The 17,893-nt window shown below is 45.5% G+C and overlaps 1 protein-coding gene across 1 annotated transcript in view; it reads left to right on the top strand.

Moving 5' to 3' along the window:
• Positions 1-478: 478 nt before the first annotated feature.
• Positions 479-17,893, top strand: part of DNAH1 (dynein axonemal heavy chain 1) — a 71,757-nt gene continuing 54,342 nt past the window's right edge. Inside the window, 15 exon segments of the mRNA XM_074152506.1 lie at positions 479-691; positions 1,256-1,328; positions 3,705-3,879; positions 4,395-4,551; positions 5,062-5,194; positions 5,976-6,137; positions 6,676-6,928; positions 9,374-9,531; positions 10,369-10,580; positions 11,807-12,105; positions 13,123-13,273; positions 13,858-14,051; positions 15,391-15,616; positions 16,254-16,373; positions 17,164-17,246. Of these exon segments, the coding sequence (XP_074008607.1) occupies positions 479-691; positions 1,256-1,328; positions 3,705-3,879; positions 4,395-4,551; positions 5,062-5,194; positions 5,976-6,137; positions 6,676-6,928; positions 9,374-9,531; positions 10,369-10,580; positions 11,807-12,105; positions 13,123-13,273; positions 13,858-14,051; positions 15,391-15,616; positions 16,254-16,373; positions 17,164-17,246 (2,609 nt within the window).

Genomic DNA, 17,893 nt, shown 5'->3' with positions numbered 1-17,893 from the left:
CTAGGCTGTACCCTACTCCCACCGGAGTCAAGTGTGACAGAGTTTTTGAGGGATCTGGGTAGAGCAAAAGTAGCACTTCTCTTGTAGTCCCAGTTTATTCAAATTCTCCTGGCAGCCTTTCAATTGCTGCCACAGATCCGGGAAGCCCCTGCTGCTTCAGGAAAGCAGCTTTTCATGTGCACGCTGCTGGTTTTTCCCCTCCAAAATCCATCTGGAGTAATAAAGCACTCTCTTTCCCCAGGGTTAGTGAGCCATCGAGTCACCCGTGTGAGACCAATGGCTCCCAGGTCATGAAGGCAGCACTTGGTATTGAAGCAGGGGATCGAACCTACCTTGTTACCCACTCATCTTAGCGAGTCAACGCTATCCAGCGCGGTGGGAGGGTGTGGAGGAGTGCCAAAGATAAAGTGTTTAACAGGCTCAATGTCTTTCCACTCCAGCAAACCCAGGGTTGGATCACAGCATTTGTTCTCCCGAGATGGATAAAGCAAAGAAGGATTTGATGAATTCTCTGGGCATGAGCCCCAACCCTCCTGATACCAGCAATGAGGCTTCAGGCTGGGACTGCACTCCAGGAACGAGTTTGTTGCTTCCTGATAGCTGCAACCAGGGGCCAAAAAAATACTCGTCCTTTAGACCAAAGACATCTTATGCTGATGTCCTCACTCCAGGAGCTTCCAGTGTCTCAATGGTGAGTGAAAAGAGCAATTCTTTTTCTTCCACTGTCCTTCTAAAATGGAAAGACCTGTAGTACACCTGGTATGGAGAAATATAGCCTTTCACCGAGGTCCTAACACTTCATTTTGATCAGAGGCCTTTGTGGAAGACCTTGACCCTTACAAAATGAAGCCATAAGGCTCTTCTTGATTGTAATTGTGCTGCCTTCCTCAGTGGCCAGGGCTATCACTGTTGGGATATCACCTGGGTTTAGGATGTCAGCATGGTAGGGCAGGCATGTGGTTTGACTGCAGATGGTATTTGGAAGTAAAATCCTCATGCCTGCCTGCCTAATCAGCCCCCAATCCACATCTTGAGCTGACAAATCCCCTGCCTCCCTGTGCATTGGACTGAAGTTTCCAGGTATTTGTGCCTCTTTGAGCTTTTTCTGACCATTACTCACAGTCTGAATTGTCCCTAAAGCTCTGGTAAAGTTGGTCTTACAGTCTCACTTTATCTCTGGACCTCTGTAACCCACTCTTCCACTGTGCTACAACTGTGCTTTGTTATCTCTGATACTTCCCTTGCTGCATTTCAGGATGTTTGTCCTGGCCCCCAAATGTACCACGCTTTGCTAAAGCAGGCGGACCTCGAGCAGCACACTCCTAAAGGTAATATACTGAGAGGAAACGTGACGTGGCAGGAAATGGGGCCATAACTTTTACGATTGCTTATAGTGAGCGTGCTGGGAACTAGGCTGATGACTCCAGGTTAGTGCTCTGCTTTCATTCTGCTGTCAGTGCCAGGAATGGTGCTGAGCTGCTTGAATGTCCCGTGAAAAGTGAGTTTAGAGTGGAGAAAAGTGATCTGATTGGGTGGTAAAACCATGTGCCCTTTTCTCCTGGGTTTCTACTGCCCCCAGGGTTCAGAATATACTGCATTGCTGCTTATGGGAGTTTGGGCCTACAGGCCATATGCCAGGAGAGCATCATTGCATATGGAGCCAGCAATGCCCCTTTCCTGTGAAAATGGGACCTGCCTGTGAGAGCTGTACTCAGGATCTAGGTACCTATAGCCAAAATTGTGGTTCTCTCTCATTTAACCATTCTGCATCCAGCTGTGCCCCAGAGCGGCTTGTTCTCCCTAGATGCAAGGGGCTCTGGGTATACAGAGCTGCTGGTCCCACCTGCTTACAAGAGCTTGTTGTATTATCATGGATGCTCAAATATAGGAACAGAGCATGGTTGAAAGGTTTGCCAGCCCTCTCCTGGCCCCAGTGCACTCTTGGGGATATGGATCACAGGCTGGCAGTGGGTGAAAGTGTGCATGTGAGAGGATTTTAGTCTTAGAGAAAGATGGTAACTATATATACCACCTTCCCGTGCTTAGAAGTGACATTTATTTTCATGAGCGAGGACAAATGACTGCATCCTCAAGTGAATCTTGACAAGCTAGACTCATCCCTAACAAGTGGAGACAGATCTCTATTTATGATCTGCTGCTTCTTCAAGGGGGAAGAAGCTATCAAGCTGGAAATGTAAATGCAAATGAAACGCTAAGTATTGACATAAATAGTTGATAGTGCACAAAGTGCCATAATGGATGGTGCCATGGATTTTGCAACAATGAAGTGACAAAATTGGAACAGCTGTGCTCCCTGACAACAAATATAAATCAAGGCCATTCTGTAAGGACCCCAAGTAAGAGATATGCATGAGGCTAAAGGAACTGTAGTAAACCTTCTGCATTTTAGGGATTCCTTGAAATTATTGTAATCGTGCATGTTGGTGTGGACAATGCAGATGTTTAGGATGGTATGTATTCCAGGCTAGGTGCCTTTCCTAAGAGAGAGGAGTAGAGAGAGGAGCTAATTCAGCAGCTATTTCCTTCAGTCCCTAAGCAGACAGTGTACAGCTACAAGGGTTGTGTCAGGGACCATTTAAGAAGAGCGAGGGAATGACCTCTGAGAGGACCCTTTTGGTACCTGATCATCCAGAAACGTGCCTGGCTTCAGTGTTATTGACTGCTCTACACAATTGCTTTGAAATCAAGGGGTCACGTCCATGGTGCAAGCACATGGAGCAGGGTGAAGGATTGGTCCAAAGCTTGACATCCAAAATACCCGCTTACGAGCCAGAACCTTAAGTTTCTCCTTGGTGAAGTGTGGAAGTTCATCAAATGAAAAGCTCTTGTTCCACCAAAATCTATTTTTATCTCAATGTTTAGCTCTGTCTAGGGAATAGTGCTTTTTAAAGCTTGCATGCAATTACTTAATTTAGGTTAAGCTTCAAATTCCCAGTTTGCTGCTGTTCTATTATTTGCAGCTTGTTTAGCAATATAAACAATTTGGTTTATTTATGGGCTAAATGACATGGTTTAATTTCAGCCAATTCTTGGAAATGTATACTTTTTGCTTAGTCCAAATTTCTGTTGAAAACATTTGGCCAAATTGTGAGATTGTTAGCTGTTTAACTCTTTTTATTTTTTTTTTTTTTTTTTTTTTTTCCTCACACCGTTGCTGATGTGAGTGGGAGGTTCGCTTGAGAAAAAACTGAGGAGAGGTTTGCCCCAAGTAAGGTGTGAATGGGGACTTCACCACTTAAAGATGACCTGAGCAGCTTGTTCTCTCCTGCAATATTCATAAGCTCTTTATCACCATCTTGACTGAGTTTCTCCCAGCTATGACTGACTCTTGGTCACAGGGCACCCCAGGAAGGCAGGGGAATCCCACCCCTCTCTGAGAGTGAGGGAAGCTGTGCACTAGAGACAGGAACTTGCCCGTGATCATCTAGAGAGTCTGTAGCAAAGCTACAACACAACAGAACTCCTTAGAGCCAGGTCAGTGCCCTACCTCTTAATAAGGTGCATGACAGTAGTTCTGGTGTTCCTTTCTGTTTCCCATTCAATGTCTGCTTGATTTCTTTCACAAATCTAGTGAAGTGACTTCTGCAGACAACCCAGGAGACAGCACAGTCCTCCTGTGTGTGTGAATGCAAAGCAGAGTGACGTCTGGTGGTTTCAGACCTGTGTTTCTCTTTGTCTCTTAGTCACAACCTTCAGGATACCTGAGGACTTTGGAAGCATCCTGGATAAGCAAGTGATTGGACCAACCACCGAGAACCTCATCAAGTCAGATTTCCCAGTACAATCATTTAAGCCCAAAGTGCAAATTGCCTTCCAACAGCTTCCAGGGCAATGCTCTCGGAACATGGAGGTAGAGAAGTAAGTAACCAGAAAGTGCCTAGACATCATTATGGAATGGACACAGCAGATTAGGGTGTTGATTTTTGCTTTCAAGACATAACATGTCAAAAATCTTTAGGAAAATACTATACTGTAGGGCAGTGGTCTCCAAAGTGGAGCGTGTGCATCACAGGGAGTGCACAAGACAATCCACTAGGATGCAGGAAGAATGTATTTTTGTAAAGAGTATTTATTTCATCTTTTTCTCATCTTTTTTTAATTTCTATTTTTGTTTATGCTTTATAATGTGCATAATATATTAGTACAATAGTACATGTATATAATTTATAAATTGTACTAGAATGATCATTGTAGGTCCCTTTCAACAGAACTATTCTACTCTATACATGAAGAAATATACATGTATGTGGTGTGTGCTCAAAAACTTTTTTACTGGTAGGGGTGCATGATCAAAAAGTGGAGTAGTAGGCATGGGAGCCCATGCATCTAGAAAGGTGCATTAAGTGGTTGTTTCCCCATCTGATTCCAAACAGGAGAAGACGGCTATATCTCACCTTCGATATTGCTCAGCTCTTAGCCAACATGGGGATAGACTCCAATCAGCTGATGCCAAGGCACCACAATCTTGACAATATGCCAACTATTGAGGAAAAGAAAGATCCTGTCTTTCCTATCTACCTCCCATTAAAGGTAGAGCGTGTTTGCCACTTGTGATCTATCTCATTGCTTATACCACAGGATGTTTCTGAGAATTGCAGGGCGCTTAGCCACCATTGATACAACAAGTGATAAAACAAGGAAGTGCTTCAGAGCAGGTTTGGGCCCTGAAGGATCTCTACAAGATGCTGAGCATCTTCTGCAGGGTGCCCACAACTTTCAACATAATTGATAGTCCTCAGTGTCATTTGTATGTCCATAGAAAAAGTGTTGTCTCGTGTTTCCTTCTGGATGCAGTAGTCAGCAGTATTATTGTGTGAGACCTCTCCAGGTGGTGATCTTAGCTCCCTAGGAGAGAGCTAGAGGTAGAAATATTGCTGTTTGGGAGAAGATTGTTGAGCAAAGTGTTTGCACCTGGAGTGTTTTCCCTTTTCACAGCCCACCTGGGAACTGCATATTAATTTTCCTCTCGTGAAATTTTGTATCAGGTATTTTCTTCTCTCTGAAACAAGACTTCATTTCACTCATCTCCTGGCTTTCTAGGTATTTGACAATGAAGACTATGACTGTCGAACTCCAGAAGAGTGGATCTCGCTAGGACTGGAGCCAGGATCTCATGATAGAAAGCCAGTGCCTGGAAAAGCACTTTTACCTACAGATGATGTACTAGGACATGGTAAAGCTTGAATGAATGAGGCAATGCTAACAATTACAGTCCCGTTCAGCAGAAGGGAAGATGTAGATTCTGATGAATGCAGTCCTGAATAGCAGAAAAGCAATAGCTCATTCTCCCCAGGCTCGGGCAGACAGAGCAAGAGACCAGGGATCTCAACAGCTGTCAGTGCTGCCCTTGCCTGACTGTTCCCACTTTTTTAGAAGTAGCCTCCGAACATTTAAGAGTTAGATACCCTGGGAATGACCCAAAGAAATAATAGATGGGGGGGAGAAGGCACAGGGTTTTACACCCACTCCCAGTTAGAGGAATGAGGACTCCTGTGGAGGGTGACACAGGGCTGGAGCTGCACAGGGGAAAGGAGAATGAGATCCCTACAGAACCCATGTGGGTAATGAGGGGCCCTGGATCCAGGGGTGAAGGAATTGGGAGGCAGAGGGGTCCCCAGGTACAGGCTGAAAGAGGATGTAGGGGCATACGGGACCCAAATATGAGACTATGGCTGAAAAAGTGAGGGGGAGTGCCTGAAGCAGTTCCAACAGGGAACTCACAGAGGTAAGAGGAGAAAAATGGAGTGCTCTGGTGTGTGCAAACAGTTGGAAATGCTAAACTGTAAGACCTGAGCTCATTATTTAGTTGGTCACAGCAGAAATTACGTGAGATTGACCTCAATTCAAACTAGTAAGTGGATTTAACTGTAGCATCACCAATCTGATCAGGAAAGTCCATTTGCTGTAGCCTCCGGAGAATGGACTAACCCTGTTCTAATCCTTGATTCTCTCAGAGGACCCCAAAAGCCAGAAGTTAATCTACAAGTGGATTGATGTTGGTGTTCTGGATTATGACAAGGAAACAGAGCTCTACTTGGTCCATAAAACAGATGAGAATGGGCTGGTGCGGGATGAAGAGGGGAGACCCATCCTCAATGGAGGAATAACTCCAGAAGGTGTGTTTTGAGTCAGGCCTTTTGGGACCTGTCATATACTCTGAGAGCCAGCACATTACCCATGCTGGTCCTAGGTAGAGATGGGAAGGACATCAAGAAGTCATTTAATTCCTCTCCCTGTTATGACTCTTGACACATGTCTGTTTAACCTGTCTGGAAAAAAACTCCAGCAGAGAGAACTCCACACCTTGATTTGACAACCTATTTGAGGCCTTCCATTTGGAGATGCCTTTCTTTTTTCTGTCTCCCATCTTTCTTGCCTTCAAGAAAAGTTAAATAATGGTCTTTCTGGGACAATGCCATTTTGAGGGGGAATGTGGATAGATTAAGATGAAGTACTCCCCTCTTGAAAGAGTTTGGAGATGCTGCTAATTCCATGCTCCTTGTCTCTTGCTGTCCTTGGCTTTTGTACCTCATTTTAATCTCCAGTAAGACAGCCCAATTATATTGTCCATCAAAAAGCTGCTGTCAGCATTGCAAGCTATTCTGAATTTTGGTTTCGCTGTAGACTCTTGTAAGCTTTACTTTCATTTCCCAGGAAGAGCCCCATTGTTGTCATGCCAGTACTGGGTACCACGAGTTTTCCTGCTGTTTCTGGCTGAAGATCCCCGGGTGTTTGCACAGCGGGTAGTTTCTGCCAACAGCTTACGTAAGAAGACGCAGGCGCTGCTACTGTATCACCTGTACGTGGACTGCATGCCCACAGATGGACTAAATAGCATCAATGAGAAGAGCCTGCAGAAAATGAAGCTGTTGGCTATGCATGCTCCCAAACTGCACACAGAGGAGAGGTAAAGTGTCAAGTACATGTCTGGAGTCTCAGCCTTCATTCAGTCCATTAACATTGTAGGACTTCATAGAGCTACAAAACAAGTGGCAATGGAGGCAGATGTTGAGCATCCAACTCGTAGACTGTGGATCTCATCTTCCTTCCAGCCTTTGGGCATGCACACCACCCTCTTGCCCAGAGTGTCATCAGAAGTAGGTAGGACAAGAGCCCCAGGGACACATATACAGGATGGGTGACCTGTCAGTGTTCCCAGACGAAGGAGATGTACTTTGTATGCAGATCCTCTGAGCCATGCTTACACCTGCAGTTAAGTGGCCTTCAACAGCAGGAAGGTTAGGCAGAAATCATAGAATCATAGAATGGTTAGAGTTGGAAGGGACCTTAAAGATCATCGAGTTCCAACCCCCCTGCCATGGGCAGGGACACCTCCACTAGAGCAGGTTGCTCAAAGCCCCATCCAGCCTGGCCTTAAACGGTTCCAGGGATGGGGCATCCACAACTTCCCTGAGCAACCTGTTCTGGTGTCTCACCACCCTCACAGTAAAGAATTTCTTTCTGGTATCTAATCTAAATCTCCCCTCTTCCAATTTAAAACCGTTACCCCTTGTCCTGTCACTACACTTCCTGACAGAGTCCCTCTCCGGCTCCCCTGTAGGCTCCCTTCAGATATTGGAAGGCTGCTATAAGGTCTCCCCGGAGCCTTCTCTTCTCCAGGCTGAACAACCCCAGCTCTCTCAGGCTGTCTTCATAGGAGAAGGTGCTCCATCCCTCTGATCATCTTTATGGCCCTCAGCTGGACCCGTTCCAACAGGTCCATGTCCTTCCTGTGTTGAGGACTCCAAAGCTGGACACAGTATTCCAGGTGGGGTCTCACGAGCGCAGAATAGAGGGGTAGAATCCCGCAACCTGCTGGTCACTCTTCTTTTGATGCAGCCCGGGATGCGGTTGGCTTTCTGGGCTGCCAGCGCACACTGCTGGCTCATGTTGAGCTTCTCATGCACGAGCACTCCCAAGTCCTTCTCCTCAGGGCTGCTCTCCAGCCATTCTCTGCCCAACTTCTATTTGTGCCTGGGATTGCCACATCCCAGGTGCGGGACCCTGCAGTTGGCTTGGTTGAACTTCACGCGATTTGCACGAGCCCACCTCTCAAGCCTGTCCAGGTCCCTCTGGATGGCATCCCTTCCCTCTAGTGTGTTGACCATGCCACCGAGCTTGGTGTTGTTGGCAAACTTGCTGAGGGTGCACTCTATCCCACTGTCCATGTCTCCGACAAAGATGTTAAATAGCACTGGTCCCAGTACCGACCCCTGAGGAACACCACTTGTCACTGGCTGCCACTTAGACATTGAGCCGTTGACCACAACCCTTTGAGTGCAGCCATCCAGCCAGTTCTTTATCCACCGAGTGGTCCATCCATTGAATCCATGACACTCCAATTTTGAGACCAGGATGTCATGCGGGACAGTGTCAAATGCTTTGCATAAGTCCAGGTAGATGACATCTGTTGCTCTGCCTTTGTCCACCGAGTCTGTGGCAGTATCGTAAAAGGCCACCAAATTTGTCAGGCACGATTTGCCCTGGCAAATGGCATGGTTGACCTTGCTGTCTCCCTGTGCTTTCAGGGAACAGATCAGTCATTGCTGAATTGATCTGCAAACCACCAGCTGTCTCGAGAGGTAGATGTTGTCTGCTAGTGACTCTTCTACCTATTAGCAGCTGCTAAAACAAATCAAAAGAAGATCTACACAGGGTGAAGCAAACAGAACAGGAGATCTCCACCTGGATATAACTGAGTGTCTCTTTGAGATGCAGTTCATATCAGGAAGGTGTTTTAAGAGTCCCTGGGCTGATGAATCATGAGCCATTGGTGGTGTCACTGGGAATCAGCCATGACTGATTGCCCTGCTCAGAGACAGGAAGGTGTGAAGGGCTGCATGGTCTGCCAGCCAAACTAGAGTAGCAGAGTAATTAGTCTCTGTTTGTGAGCAGAAATAGAGGTATAAAGAAAAGTGCTCTGCCTGCTTGAGGTGAAAGATGATGATTTCCCAGGGCAAATAGAGCAGGGTTTCAGCACTTATACACAGAAGTTTTGGCTGAGGAGGCTGATTTCAAGAGGTGTTCAGCAGGAGGCAGTTGAGAGGACAGTTCAAATAGCCCAATGGTTCTCCCCCTGCCCTGGAGATTTTGCTTTGATCTGAAAAGGCACTTGAGAAGGCTGCAGTCCTAGTCCTAGGTCCCCACTTGCCTCTGTCATTAAATCTCCAGTTGAGAGCTTTGCTGGCTTCTTCATTGTCTGCACAGCTCTCCTAATGTGTTCAGTGGTAGCTGAGCTTCTGGGCTAACAAATCCAGGAGGCAGGGAGTGAAGGGTGGGTTTTGCAGTAAAGCTACAGACAGAATTCTGCTCGAACACTGTGGATGACCATTGTTTCCATGTTTTGTAACAGGGTGTTAGACCGTATGTGCTGCCTGGAGAAAGAAGTGAGATTAGACTATGAACGCGCCATGAACAGGCTCAGCTTTGACAGAGTCGTCAGTTCCAAACCTGAGACATTTTCTTATATCACCCTGCCAGACAAAGAGGAGGAGAAAGTACCAGAGAAAGGTACAGGACACAGTGAAGCGGTTTGAACTTGGCATGGTTATAGGACCTCTTGTCTTTGATAGGATTGGTGCTCTGTTGTAGAAACCCTCAGGTTCGTGTTAATGATTGAAGGCTCATAAGGGGCAGCAGCAGGAGATCATATGAGACTTTTGAGTATGTCTGCTGTTTTTTAGGGTATATTTGCATGTTCATGTTACCTCAGTATAACACATTACCATCCATCAGCTAAGCGGCAGTAACTGTGCAAGTGTACCCTTAGTGGCACTAAGTGCATGGCAGTGTAATTAGCTTAACTGCCTCCCATTCAGCGCTGTGCTGGGGCTGGCTGCCTTCCATTTGCTGTGCTCAGCTGTGGCATACCTCAGGTGTGAAACAGGGCTCAGGCTCTTTTACAGTTAGGAGCTGGAGGAAAATGACCACAGTAAAAGGGGGTGGAGGGGTGGGGACGTGTGTGTGTTTTGTGGACTTTGATCTTCCAAATGTTGGAATGCCTTGAGGTGGTTCACAAGTGGCCTCTGACAGATGAGATGACTCAGCTGTGCCTTGAAGCATCAGTGGGAAGATTCCACAAGTCCCATCTTCTTTCTCATGGGAATTTGATGAGCCTAAGAAAGGTCAGGCACCAAGACAGTCCCTCAGCCTGCAGAAAGTCTGCTGCAGAGCAGAGACTCTCTTCTTTCATCTAGTCATCTACTGAAACTGCTACATGGTATGCCCTGTGCTTCAGTGGAGAGTCCTTTTCACAAACACTGTCCTAAAGTGAGCTGTACTCTTCCTCTAAAACAGAGATTAGGATGGCTATTGCAGGCAGTAACATGTTCTTTTTTTTGGTGCCAGGGCTCATCTGTATCCCAGACTATCCATTTGATGAACAACAAGTACATTTCAACTCTTTCTCACTCCTGACCAGGCCAGAAGTCATCCTTCTCCTTACACAGGTGCAAGATGAGTGCAACAAGGCAGCCACCATGTCTCTGTTTAACTCAGCTTTAGCCAGCCATGTCTGCCTGGAAGAGTTTGAACAAATCCAGACCCAGACCTTCACTCAGGTGAGTGGAGGAAGCATGGGGGTGAACACATAGAGCAGCCAGCAGGGCTCTCAGGGTGTATTAGACAGATGCAGCAGCTGCCAATAGATTCCCTGGAAACGGATGAGCTTTCAAAGGAGATGTTGTTGGTGGGACAGGGAGGAATTTGCATGTGCGTGTCAAATTTATTGGGATGTGGGGAGAACGGGCCGAAAGAGCTGTAGCCCCCTGGTTAACATCAGCCAATGTTGACTGTGCTCTTGGTCATGTGTTGAACAAGTGGCCACATAGGGCTACAGCCCCTCTTCCCTTCTCCTGGTCTTCATGCAGATAACAGTCCTGGTTGGCACTCAAAAGTTGCCTTTTTTTTTGTTTTTATTTCCTCATCTCTCCAGCTGCAAGGCACAAGAGCTTTGCTTCTTCCTGAAGCACTCATGGGGATAATGCTTTTCTACACTCTGTGTTCTTTATGTACTTAATTAAATTACTGTGCTTGCAACACCAGCAGACAGACTAGGACAAAAATTTGCAACTCTGTGGTAACTCTCGCCAGAAGATCTTCATGCCCTCTAAATGAGGGCAGCACATTGCACCCTGGATGTGGCCACAGGGAGTACCTTGCAGAGGGTTACACAGTAAATCAGTGGCAGAGGACATGTGCTGGGCCTTCCCAGTCCCACGCTGTTTCAGCTGGGCAGTGCTGTCATCCACTCAGGGACTGAAGCTGTTTTATTGCACACAAACAGCAGCTGCCTGTGGAGCAAAAGTGACACTTGGTGGTATTTTAATAAATTAAAACACTGCAGACTGCTGCTGCCCTTGGCTTCTTCCCCTCTTTCTCCTCACTTGTCAAGAGAAGATAACATTCTGTCCTTTACTTGCTCACCATACTGCCTACAGAACTTTTATGAGGGACCCTGACACCGGCGGCTTTGGTGATACAGTGCTATAGAAAAGAGAACAAAAAGGAAACACTGTGTATAAAAAGAAAGAATAGAGCGCTTCTGCTTTTTAATATCAGGCTTTCTTTTTGTAGGTGTTTTCTCAGTGAAGATGTATGGCCAGGTTCAGATGCCACGTGTGTGTGCATGGGTTTGAGAGCTACTGTTTAGCTGCCACAGCTGAGAGAAGAGTTGCCTTTCACAGCAGAGAAAGGCCCAGAAGTCCTAGCTAAGGCTGACCTTGCCATACTGCTCTCCCACCAGCCCTTGGAGGGCTCCACAGTTTGCCTTTTTTCTTTGCCTTAGGTTCAAATGTTTCTCAAGGGTGCTTGGATCAGTACTCTAACGACTGCAGTAAAGAGCAACCTGAGACATGCAGGCAAGGACTGGTACAACCTGGAACAGAGCCACTGGGAAGTCTACCAGATGTCCAAACTGCGTAAGCTGATGACACGCATCAAATTCATGCTTCAGGACTCTGTGCGGTATCTGGTCCAGAACTCGCTGATCAGCTTCACCCAGCTTTTGCTGGATGCTTGCCATGGTATCCTGAATTGCTCACAGGACATGGAATGGGGAGATGACCTCATCAATAGCCCCTACAGGTAAGGAAGGGAGAGGAAAAAAGGGTGGAAAGAGCAGAAAAGTGTAGTGCCATTATCTTTCTAATTACTGTTTTTGGAAGCAAGCTTTGCACTGCAGCTTTAGGCCAGGCTGTTTCCCCAGTCCTCCACCTGAGACCTTTGCTTGAGTATGGAAGAATGACAGAGAGCTGGCTGCTCTGCTAGTACAGATTTCAAGTTGCTGTTAGTGCTATGAGGCAGCCCATCAGAACCAAGGTCTGCTACTTTGACATGCTCTTCTAAAGATTAGCCACTTCCAGCATTCTCAGGGGAGCAAATAATTACTATGTGCTATTTTTTCTGGAGGCCAGGAGGAAGAATACCAGGAGGCATGGTTGGTTAATTCCATTCTTGGATTAAACCTCAGGAGTAAGTTCTGGCTTAGGATCTCTAAAGAATACAAAATTCAGGTTGTCACAGTGCCTAGAATTTTCTTCTGTTAAGTATTGATTTAAGGATTTCTGTCCTTTGTGGTATTTAAAAAGGAAAGTTTAGAAATTGAAAACAGGAAGAGAATGAAAAAACCCTGCCATTCACGTGAGGCCTTTTGCCTTGAAATCAGTAGAACTCTTGACACTGATTTCAGCTGATCCTGAACCATGCTTGGTAATATACAAGATTGGGAGATACAGCATATAGCTTCTGGAAGGTGCATTTTAAGAGTATATTGGAGATGCTGAATGCCTGGTTTGAAGAGCATCTAGAATTTTTCTGTACAGCAGCTCCAGTTCTCAACATCAGGTTATGGCTTTTGGGGATCCTGGTGTGTCACAATTGACATTTCCTTCGCCTTTGATAGACAAGAGTTCTCAATGTCTTTATGTCATTAGTGGTAAATTCAGAACCCGGTGTTTCGTATCTTCAACTGCATGGGACAGTTCTCCTCTCCTCTGCTTTCCTTCCCTGTCCAGTAGGCATTTTAGTATAGGCATCAGAGCAATATAGTTGTGTGCCATTGTCTCAAAAAGCGTCCCTGTTCCTTATCTCTTCCCGCTGCAGGCCTCAAAGGAATCCACTCTTTCTAACAGACCTTGTGCTAGACAGCAGCGGTGTTCACTTCAGCCCCCCTGTGGAGAGCTTTGAGAAGTCCCTCATTTCTCTGTTTGATAAGGGAATCCTGGTGACTCATACTGTCCCACAGCTGGAGAAGGTGAACTCTTCTGTATCAACAGTGATAAAGCTGTGAAAGTCTCCTCAGTGCATTGCAGCTTGGCATAGATACCCCTGAGCTTGTGCTGAGGAGGAGAGTTGCAGAAGTAGGTAGTTGGGAATCCAGTTAAATTAATTTAGGCACAGCACTGTGCTAATGCAGTTCTATTCTGACAGGATTTCTTTAAACTCCCCAGCACTGTAGCTATTTTATGTGGTTTCTATCTCTGCTCTGGTGCTGCACGTTCTGTGGAGACATGTCCTAAGCAGCCTGGTTTCCCTAAGTGCATGGTAGCTGGTAAAAGCACACTCATAAAGGAAATGGCACTTTTTCCAGTGCTGTCAGTCTGGTGCAGGTCTCTTCTGCGTATGCATCCTTCTGCCTGTTGCTGTCAAAGACCTGTCTCCCTAGATCCTCCTCCTTTGGGGGTGCAGCATAAAACTCATAAAACAGGTCCTCAGACAAGGTAGAAGGATGGACTGCATGACTTCCCAAAGGTGCCACTAGTGATTGTCTCGCCCCTCTCCTGAGGTGGCGTGGTTAAGTCTGCTAGTCCTGAAAGACCCCTCTCCTTCCTCTTCCAGTATGTGTTGGAGAACATACTTATCACAGACACACTCTTGCTGGACTCCGTGGGCTTGCATGAACCAGAAGTGGAAGAACTACGTGAGGCTATGCGATCTGCCATTCAAAAGGCACTGATCCCTCTTCAAGCCTATGGCAAGAGATATGAGAAGTTCTTAGAGCTAAATAACAATGACCTCGAGTTCTTCCTAAGGTAAGTGGCTTCTGACAAAGCCATCTCTAACCCAAATGGCAAGCCTTTTCAGAAGCTGTTGTGTGGATTTGCGAGAGAGCGTGAGACCTGTTCTGAGACCACAAATCTGCAAGTGCCTCAGATCAGGCATCCATCAGAGGCAGCCTTCAGCCGTGGGCAATGGTCCATGCTTTTAGACGACATTGGTGGTGGCAGTGAGAATTTCTTCCTGCCTCTGACAGCAGTCACATTCCTGTCATGTTTGTAAGTGTAATTGGAGATATTAATGGCCCTAAAAATGACTCATCCTGTTTGAAAATCCAGTTAGCATACTTGACTCTGACCTCTTTCAACTAGCATCTGTTCAGGCTGATAACATTCTGTAGAAAGTAATGTTTTCTTTTGTTTCAGCCGCATTGTTTTCACTGCCAGAACTCTTTGCACCTATGCTGTCTTTAGCCTTTGTTGCTTTAATGCTCTTCTTTATAGGTCTCACATTTTCTCCAAAAAGTGGGACTGAAGCCCTTCTTCTCTTTTGTTATTCCAGCTTAATCAATTTACAAATCCCATCTGACAAATTCCTGTGTCTTCCCAGAACACATTGAAGTGCTTGCCCTCCCCCAAGGTGCCTCTGGATCTTGCACTGTTTACACCAGTGCTTTCACTTTGTCTCTCCTTCTCCTCTTGCCTTATTACCTCTTTCATCTCTTTCTTCTGCTCCTTTTCTGCAGCTAAAATATTATGTGCTCTTATTCCACTCCACACCTATTGTGCTCTAAAACCCATCATAGGTTTGAGTCTGTCCCTTCCATTGCTCCCCAATAATGTTCCTCAGCTACATACCAGTTCCATTTCTTCTTCTACAGACATCTTCTGAAACTTGGGGCCTGTCCACACCACTTTGTGGGTGTAACTGCAGCACAGGTAGGCATAGGCAGCCTGTTTTTCTCTGCTTGGTGTTGGTAACCATAGCAGTGAAGACACTTAAGCAGAGCTTTCAGTGCAGGCTAGTCACCCAAATAGATGGACTTTAGGTGGGATGTCTTTGCTGCCATAGCTTCCCATGCTCAGTTAAAGCTAGCACACATGTACTTGACTGTGGTACAAACACTCCTCACTTCCTATGTGGGCATATCTTTGGTTGTAAAGTCTAGAAGGCATTGGTACCCTTTTAGTCTGTGCTTGCAGAAAGTCATATGCATTCAAATCGATGCATGTTTTAATAAAAGTAAACATACTCATTATTAATTTCATGTCTTGATTCTTTGGGCGGACACATCTGGACATCCTGCAAACAGCCTGGATGTTCAAATGATCTTGAAGTCTACGTTACCTTTTTTGTTGGTGTTTTTATTTGCAGAGAGTACAAAGAGCAATGTCCACCTGCCCAGGAGGTGATGAATATAGTAAACATGCACTTGTCTGAAAAGGAGAACCTGGACAGCACTGTACCTAGTTCTATTGTCATTGGTCCCTTCCATGTCAGCATAGAAGGTGTTAAGCAAAATCTGTCCGAAAAATACAAAGCACTTGCCACTTCCATGTTGGACATACTGGCTGAAAACCTCCATTTGCAGGTGGAGGATGTAAGTTACCTGGTTCAACAGATTACCTGTCAGTGTCTTGTGTAGTCCTTCTGCTTTTGAAGTTGCTGTGTTTGTGAAACAGCCAAAAGACAGCAGCTGAGGCTACATTTATAGGGATATTTTAAAGATTGCATTGGAGCAATCAGTTAAAAAAAACTAGAAGGGAGATATGCAGACTCAACCAAATCAAGTATTAAATATATTTAAAAAATTATGTGCCTGAAAGCTGTATCTCTTGAGATTAAAGTCTTCAAGACCTTACCATCTTATAAAAATCTGTTGGTGGATAGAAAAGATCTGCCTGCTAGACAGCTGGAAGGTCCTTCTGCTTGCTCTGAAGATAACGAATATAGACAATTGCATCTGCCAGAGGGTTGTCTGAATCTGTTATTGTCATCATTTCAACCACATACCTGTAGTTCCTCTTCCTCTTTTTTTAGCAGTCTCATTCCATTTGAGCTCAAATGAGGTGGATGGAGAAAGACTGTGGAAAGAAAAAGATGGAACAGGACCATGTGCTCATCACTTTAGACCACCTTCAGAATGGGAAGTGGGTGGATCGCGGCAGGTTTTCCAGTTTGCCTGTTAGCAATTAATAACTTTTTGACGGTCTTTCCTTTGCTGTGTCCTCCTGCAGATCTGTGGTGCATATGAATCCGTCAGCTGCAAAATGCATGAGAAACCAAACACTATTGAGGAGCTGGCTGAGCTGCGGGAGTGGATGAAGGGAGTCCCCGAGCAGCTGGCTGTGCAGGAGGTAGGACAAGCTCCCCTTATGGACACCAAAGGAAGTGAGGAGGAAATGTGTCAATGCAATGTGTGGTGTCTCAGAAGCAGAACTCCAGTTTTTTTGCTTGGATGTCTATGTATGCAAGGCCATAAGATTCCTGGCTTTCTATTTTTGTAATTCTTAAGATTTGTATTTCTAAAGACACATATCATGAATTTAAATATCTATGCAAAACAAAATAGCAGTTACAAGTCTTACCTAAAAGACTTATGTATGCTTTTTCCTACCTTTATCATCCGTTCTGCATTTGTGTACCGAATACCTGTCTCCTAAAAATGAATGTTGTTTTCAAGAAAATATTTCTGCTATCAAATGCTTATATTGCTGTTAACACATTTCTTCTAATAGTACGTTCTAGTGCCGAGTTATTTCAAAGTTATTTGAAGTGTATGTTTTCTCCCGGTGAGCAAATGGGGAACAAAGGCATCAAGCTGTAAACTGACTTGTCCATGCCAAGGAAGGAACCTGGAGGATAACCCCAAACACTCAATTTCTGTCCGGCACTTTATCCACTAGGTCACATTTCTTTTCATTCAGATAGAACAGAGGGTGATGATGGCGTGATCCTTCACAGAACAAGGGGTTGTAAATCCATTCCCACTGTTCACACAGCAGAGAAGCAGCCTACATCGCATTAAGCTTGTGTGACTAACACCCTTCAAAGGCACCTCATGAAAATGAGGTATACACCAGAGAGTTGGAATCAGTATGGTCTAAAGGTGTCTATTTTTTTGTCTCTTTCTCTCGCCCTGTGCAGGAACTGATTCGTGAAGTCACGGAAGATTACAAAGTCATGGAGGAATTCCTTTACAATCTGACCGAAGAAGATTTCAATGACATGTGAGCACAAGACATTTCTCCCACTGCCAAAGTGGGACACTTTGCAGCAATTACCACCCTTGGTGCTTCAGGGGCTATGTGTCTGTCAGGGGCTCCAGCAGAACTTTTAAGTGCCTCTCAGGCTATTTGAGCACTGAATTCTTGAAATGAAGCTTATAGAGAAGAAACGTGGGTTCATGCTGCCTTCTGGCCTGGGGCAAAGCAAACTGGTAGCTATTAACCTGTTTAACGTATTAAAGCTCTTTTCTCTTGTTTTTTTGGAGACATTTGCAAGGTCTCAAAGCGCCCAGTTTAGTCTGTATCTGAAACTGAATGAACACTTCCAAGGTAGGCACACTTAGATTTGCTTAGGACTAGGAAGGAACATGAACCCTGTATTATTGTTACTGCATTTCTTTTCTATGCAGCCTCCTCTTAATTTGATCCTCAGCTATGTTATTCAGATTGGGGCCTGACTATGCCCCAGTAGTAGAGTCAGCTCACAAACAGCTACACAGCTTCCAAAGGCAGCTCAGCCCTGGAAGCACCTCTCATATGACATGGACTTGGTCCAGGGTGTCTGCAACCTGAGTGAGTCTCTGCAGAGAGACTCTTATATCTGCATCATGCTCCCCAGGGTGCTCTGCAGAATCCTCACTATCCAGGAC

This window comes from Numenius arquata, chromosome 8 (assembly GCF_964106895.1).
Source record: "Numenius arquata chromosome 8, bNumArq3.hap1.1, whole genome shotgun sequence".
In the NCBI taxonomy this organism is placed as follows: Eukaryota; Metazoa; Chordata; class Aves; order Charadriiformes; family Scolopacidae; genus Numenius; species Numenius arquata.
Note: the sequence above shows the minus strand (reverse complement) of the source record. Positions and strands in the feature narration are given on the sequence as shown.